General features: G+C 39.0%; 1 protein-coding gene across 6 annotated transcripts in view; it reads left to right on the top strand.

Moving 5' to 3' along the window:
* SOX6 (SRY-box 6) overlaps window positions 1-10394 on the top strand; it is a 489331-nt gene that overhangs the window by 311678 nt on the left and 167259 nt on the right. For all 6 annotated transcript variants that reach the window (XM_019519647.1, XM_019519646.1, XM_019519644.1 and 3 more), the window contains exon 8: window positions 7352-7431. In XM_019519647.1, coding sequence (XP_019375192.1) covers window positions 7352-7431 — 80 coding nt within the window. The remainder of the gene's footprint in view (window positions 1-7351; window positions 7432-10394) is intronic.

The raw sequence follows: 10394 nt of genomic DNA, 5'->3' as shown, positions 1-10394 counted from the left end.
TTCTTTCCATGTGTTGGAACTCTGGGAGATGAACCAGGCAAAAACTAACAAGCGGTGATCACAAGTAATAAATACATACAAAATGAAGTCCCATGCTTCCTTGTGTATCTCAAAGTGGTGTAATATAATTTTCCGGCATGGTAAGTACTAATTGAGAAATCAGAGCTGCATAGATCACCTAATTAATTTTTTATACGTATTTCAGTATTTATACTGTATACTGGATTAATTAAAACTTTAGGGTGCTGTGCAGCTCAAATTACTGTTGCGACTACTGACCTGCAGTTACTTGAACCTTCCAGAATACCTTGCTGTGGAGGTTTCACTTTATTCCGATGGGATGTTCACAATGGCAGCTGTTTGCTAAGAGATGCCACAGAGTTACCATAGTTATTTTGTATTCTAAGCAGAGTAAGAGAATTATGTTGACCATTTAATGGTGTCCACTATTTCTGCTCTTGGAACTTATGAACAGGGATCCTGGTTTTCTCTGATAAAAAAAAAAAATCCCCAATTTTTGGATTAAATTAAATAATCCAAAATCACATTTTAACGTAATCAGAATGAAACACCACTAATATATAGATATATCTAGATAATATATAGATATAAATTTATATCAGCGGTGTTTCATTTTGATCATGGAAAAATGTGGATTTATGTTATTCATTAGGCCTGTGTGAAGTGGCTAGTATTTGCTTTGGATTTGACTGATTCGGGGGACAGTGATTTGATTCCGTGATTCAAATCACTGTCCCAAATCGATTCAGCTGAATCTAATTCAGAGATTTGGCCATCGCCGAATCAGCCAAATCTCCTAATTGGCCCCATCCCCTGCCCGCTCCCAATGACCTGCTCCCAATGGCCCTACCTGGTTTCCCAGCTCCTGGATCTTTAAAAAAAAGCCCACACTCACCAGCTGCTGCCAGGCGGGGGGCGGGGGGTAATTCCTGTTGCCCCATGCCATGTGGGGGGCTCTGCCATGAGCCCCCAACTCCTGCCCTCTCCCCCAGGCCCCCTATGGCTGTCTCACCTGCCCCAGCTCCCAGCCTTTTCAAAAAAAAAGAAAGCAAAACCCCGATTCACTGGATGCTACCAGGCTGGGGCCATCCTGCTGTCCCCTACTTCCCCCTGCTGCGTGGGGGGGTGCTCTGCCATGAGCCCCCAGAATCCCTGAGGCTGTTGCAGCGACTGGTAAGTGTGGGTTTTTTGTTTTGTTCTGTGTTTTAAGGGCTGGGAGCTGGGGTGGGTGGGGCTGCATGGGGGGGCTGGAACAGCAGACGGGGGTCAGGGGCTCATGGCAGCGCCCCCCACGTGGTGGGGGGCAGTGGGGATCACCCCCCCCCACCTGGCAGCAGCCAGTGAGTAGGGGCTTTTTTTAAAGAGCTGGGGCAGGCAGGGCAGCCATGCAGGGAGGGGCCTGGGATAGCGGGCAGGGGTCGGAGGGTGTTCAGGAGGGCTGCGGGAGCAGGCAGGAGATGGGGCCTGGCAGGGGTCCCCCCTCTTCCAGCCCCCCCTCTTCTGCCCCTTATTTACCAGCATGGAGTCCGGGTCCAGCTCCCTGTGGCAGTGAGCAGAGACTGCCTGAATTGCTGAAGCCCTTCAAATCTTTTCTGAATTGATTTGGAGAGCTTTGAATCGATTTGGACCTTTAATTGGTCTCTTGATTCGATTTGGATTCGGAGATTCAGCCACTAAATCAGGCCGAATCTCCTCTGAATCGAATCAGCACCTGAAGCTTCACAGAGCCCTATTATTCATCATTAGGAATCCTGGTTTTCTCTGATAAAAAAATTCCCAATTTTCAGATTTAAAAAAGTAATCCAAACCCCTCATTTTACCATGATCAAAATGAAACACTGCTAATATAGGTCCCTATATATTAGTGGTGTTTCATTTTGATCATGGAAAAATGTGAATTTTGGGTTATTTTTTTAATCCAAAAATTGGGGAATTTTTTATCAGCAAAAACCCAGGAACCCTGCTGATAAATGACATAGATGCCAGGCAGTTCTTCCTCTTCCCCCGGACAGAACAAGATATTCTATTTGCCTTGACCACCCTATACAGTCAGGCTAGTGGGAATATTACAGGGTTGGAGCATCATAGAACTAATCAGAAAGTCTCATCAAGTGGCTTGTCCTAGTGGGATAGTCATTTTCTATCCAGTACATGGGGTTGTGTGAAGGAGAGTTTAGTTCCTTCCATTTTGCAGTCTGTCAAGGTGTTACCCCCTGCAAGTTCCATGATCCTGGTGAAGGAATAGGCAATGCGAATTGGGAAAGGCCAAGGATGTGGATTAGTGGGATGCAGGATTCAGGCTGTCCTCTAAGCACTTGTGCCAAACCATCTTCTGCATGACTGAGTATTGAAAGCTATACAACAAGCTGACATGTCTTCTGAATACATTCACTAGATGCTAAATTACTTCTTCTGCATTCTCTGTGGCTGTGGATTAAAAGGCCAGGGATAACTTCTACTGGATAGTATCTTCTGAAAATATTGTTGTGTATCATTACAGTTCAATTTAAGTTGTGGAAGGTGCCAACTTTAGGGACTTCAGACAGTTTGGGACTGAACTGAGACACAGGGTGAACTCTGCTCTTGTGCTTGATTGCAGTGCAGTGTTAGTCTCACTTTTATCTCATGTCTAAATCTGAGATTGATCATGACTAGAATTATTGAGAAATTACTTCTCTCTGCCTATCTGGATGATCCTGCTATTTACACTGAATTCAGCTTTTCTAGTTTCATTGCTGTATTCCTTCTAATATAAGATACTTTTAAAAATAAAGTGTTTCCTATAAAAATGACCTGTATCTTAAATTCAAGTTAAAAAAGGTAAAACGTTCATATATGCACCATAAATGTATCTTTCAATTTAAGAATAAAAACATAAATCACCCAGTAAAGTCATAAAACTGGGGGTCATCTTAAATTAAAGGGTGTTTTATATTTGTAGGGATGTGTCATCTTGGTAATATAGAGAATTATGAAAATAAGAATTGTTATTTTGTTCCTGTCTGAGTGGCAAAAAACAATGGAAAATGTAGATGCACCTTTGGCCTGATTCTCCTCTTAGTTACTGTGGGGTGAACTGATACTAGTACCACTGAAATCAGTGGAAATGCTTTGGCTGATAGAAATGAGGGGTAATTAGACCTGTTGTTGACAGACTGAACTTCAAAAGGCTCACACCATATGTAACATTTGTTGGGAAACCAAGAATAAGCTTCTCAGAGGACATGTATATCTAATGTAAATGACTGACATCCTTTCAAGTCTACTGGGATTGATTGACTCACATCATTATTATTTCCAGTTGCTGAAACATTTTTTTCAGTAGTCCTGTCTTAATGTTGCTGCAGTTCTAATTTGTAAAATGTAGTGCTGTATTCTAAGTAAGCTGCTGTTACTGTTGGCAGATGAAGATAGAAAGTATGTATCATATCAAGGCAGATCACAGTTTAGTGAGCTGGCTGAGTATCTCTGTATGAAAGAGATGCTTAAAACAATCCTATTATGTATATCGTTTCTAGTGGAAATTCTGTAAGACTCCGTTAAAATCCTTGTGTTCCCCATTTGCCTTGTCCTGGTTGGAACCAAGAATCAGTAACCTCAGGAATTGCCATAACAATTCATATGTTCTAAAACGCAGTGCAACAGCTGGAACTAGGAGTAGCCAGCTGAAATGTTTCAGCAGGGATTTCTACTAAATGTTTTACTGTAAGCAAACACTTTCCTGTGTAACCCCATTTGCCCATGCATTATGACCCCAATATGGAACTGCTGGGTGATCTCTGCTTCAGAGAAAAGCACAAGGAGTTGAACAGGTGTCATTAGATGGGACAGACTCTTTCTAGCAACTCCATAGACTATTGCTGTTAACAGCCTGATCAATCCAAATATTTTTGCACAAAAACAAAACTTACCCTGTACACACTCAGCAAGGGGAGGCATCAGCTTTGTAACCTTCATGCAAACTAGTAAAGCTAGGATGAAGTTGAGTAGAGGCAGCTGCCTGCTCTTCTTAGGCAGTTTATTACAGAGGAAAGTGCACAAATGTCAGTTTCCAACTTCCTGTTAGATGGCTTTACAATTCTTAAGTTTTAGTCCCAAAGTGATTAACATTCCACTAACTCTAGGTGCCTAAGGAAGATCAAATGGAACCAATGTACGTCTTCCTGAATGAGTTTTAGAAGTCAAAGGGTTTCTAGGGTTTTTTGCCTCCCTACCCACCAAGTCTTCATCTGAAAAGCAAGGCCCTGCCTCCTGTGAATAAGATCCATTGAGCTTCATTGCTATAGCCAAGATGCACTAAGAGACATTCACTTGGTTTAAATCCAAAACAGTGTGGTACAATTCTGTGCTGCCTTCATTCATTTAGAAAGGTTGCCCATACTGACAAGTGAAACAAAAGTTGGGCAAACTTTTGTATGGCTTGTAAACACCAATTTATATATAAACAATAGCAGTGGAATGTAAACAGACAATCAACAAAGCAGAGAGATTGAAGAGATCAGTTTGCAAAGCAAGGATTGTTCAGATTTTCTTCTTTAGGCATTCATCTGACTCCCTTGTTATCAAAGGCCAGCACATGCTGGTACCTAATGCAGACCTGTTTCAACATGTTTTGTCTTCCTTTGTACAAATTTAAAAAGAATGGGTCCTCACGCAAGCATTCCAAATCCAGAAACAAATTTGAAAAAAATTGCTACAACAAGTTGACTGATTTCTTGCCAAGACAGCTACTGAGAAACTTCTTGATCCATCTCGCACTGAGAAAATTAGAGGGGGAAAATATGTACCTTCTGTAATTAAAAATTAAAATCAGTCCATGCCAAAGTGAGTGCTCACTTTCCTCAAGGGGGAAAAATAACCCCTATCTTTGCTCTGCTTTTAGTGTGAGGTGTCAACAACGTGTTCCCTAACTGTGGGGTATTCACTTTTGTTCTCAGAATAATGGTAATATGATACTCCAGGATTTGACCAGGCAGAGATTAGATGATTTTTGGGTTGCTAAATTATGAACCAAAACAGGAATACATGACTTCAAAAAAAAAAAAAAAAAGGAGGATACATACTTTTCATTAGCCCAAGGAAAAAAAAATGTTTGTAGCTAGCAGGTAAGCCAGAGAGCAATATAGGGTGTGGTAGAGATACTAATAAATTAACTGTGAAGCCAAAAACTATATATATATATATATATTTCCAACTATTTCAACCCATAGAAGCATGACAGCTGTGAAAAAGGAGTGCCTCAGGGAATTCTTTTAGAGTTTGATTTTTTTTTTAAATATGTTTGACATGGAAAATGTTTTAGTACAAATAAAGCAACTGGTATTGAACTTAAAAAGTGGGGGGGAAGAGAGAGGGAGGGAATAGATTGCCGTGTGGAACAGGAATGAATAATTCATGATATTTAAAGAAAGAATGCCTCCGAAATGTTCTGCAAGGCCATCCGTGCTGATAGCTTGAATCGTTATTTTCCCCCCATTTAAAGCATCATTAATTCAACATCTTTGTGATTTTTTTAAAAAACCTGGTAAGATATTTACCAAAGAAACATTATTTAACTTAGATTAGGATATTTTTTGTTCAGATAATTTAGTTTAGATATGAAGGAGATAAACAGAATTACTTAGCCATAAAAAGACAGCTCAGTTCTATCAGAAAATAATTTAGTTGTTTTGTTTTTTTTGTTTTGTGTTTTTTTTTAAACACTGGAAACTAAAATCAACCTCATGGAAGGAGAAAAATAAGATCAGATATTTTGAACATTACTCCGTAGGATACCAGTACAATATAGTGTTAGTGAACGCATTGTAGCAGAGCTCCATATGCAATCAAAAGCCAATTGTTACTGGACTGTGTACAAGCACATACTGTGCTCAATGGTCTGATGAGGTATTATGGATATGATGCAAAGAGACCTTGTGGATTAGAAACTCACAATTTGTTAAAAAAGTGAAATAACATTGGCGCGGAGCAAGCTGAGTACAGTAGCACTTCAGGTGGTAAACAGGGGGAGTTCCAAGGAATCTAGTGAAGGCTTCGGGTAATCATGTATATCTAGGGAAGAAAAAAACCCCAAACCTTGGAATGATTATATTATTCTGGATCCCTTTGTGCAGTGTCTTCATTATTGCAGTCTACTTTCAGTGTGCAAAAGTTTGTGCAAAACAGCTTGATTATTATAAATGTCAAAAATGTGCAGAGGAGCAGCCTATTAAAATATAGCCTAGAGATAGTACATAATACTGACTTTAAATAAGAAGCGAGAGCCAAAGTGATACTTCATTAAATCATGGTTATTGTGTAATTTATCCATCACTGTATTAATTTTTATATTACAGGTTTTACTGTTAGATTACTTCCCTTGCCAGTATTCTTTCATTCTTTACATTGACTAAGCCTGTTAACAGCACTGTATGACAAGGACCACTACAGTGGCTTGGAAGTGGGAATGCCTATAGAATGTCATAATATACCAGGCTGCTGCACTTGTTTCAAACTGACAGTAGGTCTGATTGTGTGGCATATTAATTATCCTAGTAGTGCAGAATACACAACTCTTCATGTGACTATCTAATGAGGGTGATAGGCACATTCCTGGCTGGAGCCCTAAAAATGTTATTTAGAAATTTAATTTTGTGTTGTTTGTATGTTGTGAGCTTTTTCTTCTATCATATATCCATTATGATTAAAAACACCTTTCACCTGGGCATTGCAAGGCACTTTATGAGCATCATTTGATACTCAGGGCACCCTAGTATAATGAGGAAGTTTTTGTTATCTGCATCTTATAACAGATAAACCTGAGGCATGGAGAAGTTTATGGACATGCCCCAAGTCATTCACTGAGTCAGAAGACGACCAGGAAATAGAACACAAAAAGCTAATGCCTGATTCTAAGCAGAACTAAACAACCCCCTCTCCTATTAATTTTTAGTGGATGCTCAGTACTTCACAGAATTGAGCCTCAACATCAGGAACTAGATAGATAAAATATTTCAAACTGTTTTTTTTTTAAAGCTATTTAGCTTTACCATAAACAGTGATATGTTTATGATGTGTAATAGAGTGTACATGCTTGAATAGCACATTTATTTTTTAATGAAAATCATGAGGATCACATTTATGTTTTGCCAGTTTGCCTACCAGCTATCTGCTAACAAAAAGTTTCAAGGTAGCACGGCAAGTCTGTGCCCAGCTAAGCCTTTTGTTTTTGCAGATGTTTAGGCTTACAGCAGGGTTGTAGAGCACAGGCAATACTAGGTCCATGTTTGCACTTGTCTGCTGCTATTCTCTGCTCATTGTCTAAACATGCATGCATTGTTCTTCTCGACAGGTGATAACTACCCTGTGCAGTTCATTCCATCAACAATGGCAGCTGCTGCTGCTTCTGGACTCAGCCCTTTACAGCTCCAGGTATGTGCCAGAACAAAAAAAATGTGGGATAGAAGCCAATGCTTTAGAGGAAAACTGCTAGCCAGCTGTATGCTAAATAATGGTCTGAATGTTAAATAATTTTTTAAGCATAGCCCAGAAGGATTAACACCTTATATACTTATGGTGCTGCAAATAGAACAGCATGCTGCCAACTCCTAATGAAAAAGAAAGACAAAATTATTATGATATTGTACCTTGTATTATAGATCAGCAGAGTTCCTGATTTCTTTCAATTATAAGATAAGTCAGCACAAGATATGTTTGGAGGCCTTTCCTGCTTCATTTTCTTTCAGCTTTCTCCCTCTAGGTGTAGTGTATATCTAAATAAATGTACTTGGTTTTTACTTTTTCTTCGGTGGTATGAAGATGGGCATATCATAAATTGCAAACTTTCAGCTTCTGTTTTTATGTAATCTCACCCTTTCCATGTATTGAGCTGGTCAGATGCCAGGCACAGTTTAGAGTCTGGACTTAGTCTGTGACCAGTCATTTATTTATTTTCAACACATATGGGACTATATATTGTGTGAATATGATTTACACATTAAATTACTAGCTGTTTTTCATTCAGATAGAGTATTAATTTCACAAGAAGAGATGCAGAAATACCTTAAATAATGAAGCAGCAGTCAAAGGCTTTCAGAGTTAAGATGTGCAGAAAGCCAGCAATAGTGAACATGAGAGGAAAGTCTATTAAAGATGCATGTGACTATTTGCAAGTAAACCTCTGAATCTCTCTTTTGCTTAAGTTTGAATTAGGTTTAGATACAAAGGAAAGATAAATTGTGACTAAAATAGCAAGGTAATTCCAGATGAATTTACACACAGGTATTTTACTTAACATTTTTCTGTGCTACAGCTTTTTTTTAATTGAAAAGGATAAAAGGTAATATCCTCAGATCCCCCATCATCTCATCTTTCAGCTAGCCTAAGTAGGCAATTGGGAAATCTTCTTATAGATAGAAATCCCCAGGTGACGTTAAGCTGGAATGGCCTACATTATTCCAGCAGCTCTTGAGCCCCAAGTGTACTGGGCATTAGAGTTTGGTCAAATTTCCCAATGCTTTGGCAGTCCAGAGATGCAAGAAGAGAATTTACCTTTGTGGCTGGCCTGATGCCTGGCTACCTCCTGAATCAGAAGATGGAAAAATTGCAGAAAGCCACTCCCTATGATAGTAGACCTTAATCAACCAAATATTTCAGTAAAATAGGTTTTAAAATAAGTTGTCCCAGGGATATTAATATAGTACACCTATCATCCTGAAGACCTGATGCAGCTTTTACTTAAGGGGGGCATTTTCAAAGGCACAAAGAACAGTTCAGTATCCAACATCAGTTTGTTATTTTTGAACATCTATAGTTTAGCATTTGTTTAAAGAAACATCCCGTTGACTTTAGCTGTGACAGGACTTTAGGATTCAGTTTTGTAGAAACCATTTTTGGGGCCTAACACAGCAGCTACTGAGCACCTAGCAACACTGCACAGAACTGTAGTGCAGGAAAGGGATAGAAATTGCATCTACATGAAACTGAAATAAGAGCTGGAAATGTAGACCATCTCATTTCTTTTACAAGCTGTAGCTGTAAGAAAAGTCTTCAGCCCAACATGTTGATATGGCCATCACCCTGACCTTAGAAATACAGTAAGCCTTCAGTAATTGGCACTAATGACTGGCAAAACCAATGAAAATTAGTAAATTATGCGAATCGGTGAGAATGAGAAAACATTTACCATAAAATGTGCAGTAGGTATTTATTTAAATTAGTTCAATAGAAAACAGCTGAAGAAAGTTCAATCAGTGTTAGTGTCATGGACAAGCACTTGACTGTTAAGAGGTGAGCAAAGGGAGAATTTCCCTTCAGATGACACTTTTTGTTTTCTGTTTTTTTCCTATTTGAAGTTCACCTGGGATTTCAGTTTCATCTTAACTGTACATCTTAAATAGACGTAACAGCATAAATTCATGCTTCTCAAACCTTCTAGACTCAAGGCACCCCTCAGAAAATTCTGGCTTTTAGCTTTCTCTAGCTTCTTGACTATGGCAAAATAAGAGAGCCATTCTTTTGTTGCAAAGATCTCAGAAAGACCACAGAGGGTCAGAATGTTTTGACACTATGGATTCTGATTCTAAATCTCTTAGTTATCTTGTAAATTGTGTGGGGGCCTCTGCACATATAACAGTGCTAATATTGCATGGTACCCCCTCCCCCCATCCCCTCCCATACCCTTAAAGGGCTCTTATGGCGCAGTGCTTGAGAGCCACTGGCATATAACTAGGTACATGTACATATGTGTAGATACAGATACAAATACTAGATACAACTAGTACAACTAAAGGAACATGCTTACTTGAATAAGAAATTTACTTGTGGTGAAGTCAGCTTCTTCCCAATATTCTCACTTTACAGTTTCAGTTACATACCTAGATGTTACAGTGTTTGAGTGCTACTCAGTTTTGGGGGAGAGTACATGATGGATTGGATTTTTCTTGATGAGGCATTAAGGGTGCCAGAGAGGAAGTTGATTTTCAGTGGATTTTCCAATCTTTTCTTCTCACCAATCTCCTCCTCTTCTTCCCTCTACCCACACACCAGTTTTCTTACTTCAAGTGCAGTTTGCAAGAGTTACAAATCATTGGAATGTTGTGGTGTATTGAAGTTAGTACATGTTAAAGTATGTTAAAATAATCCTCAATGGAAAGGGAGCAATTTTGCAATTCCTCGACGTCCTTTAACACATACTAACTTTTTTGAACGTGCATTTTCTTCTGTTTTTAACTGTACTAAGTGTTAAGTTGAATGTGTGACACAGTCCTTATTTATATAGTTCTCATGAATGATTCCCATGTGCTTAAAAATATTAATCATAATGCTAATCTCTGTCCCTTTCATGCTTCCTAGTCTGTAAAAAAAAAAAAAAAAAAAAAAAAGCTTGCTTGCTT

Source organism: Gavialis gangeticus, unplaced genomic scaffold, assembly GCF_001723915.1.
Source record: "Gavialis gangeticus isolate Ggan-Ray unplaced genomic scaffold, GavGan_comp1, whole genome shotgun sequence".
Lineage (NCBI taxonomy): Eukaryota > Metazoa > Chordata > Crocodylia > Gavialidae > Gavialis > Gavialis gangeticus.
The sequence above is the reverse complement of the archived record's forward strand: the minus strand, read 5'-3'. Positions and strand labels throughout refer to the sequence as shown.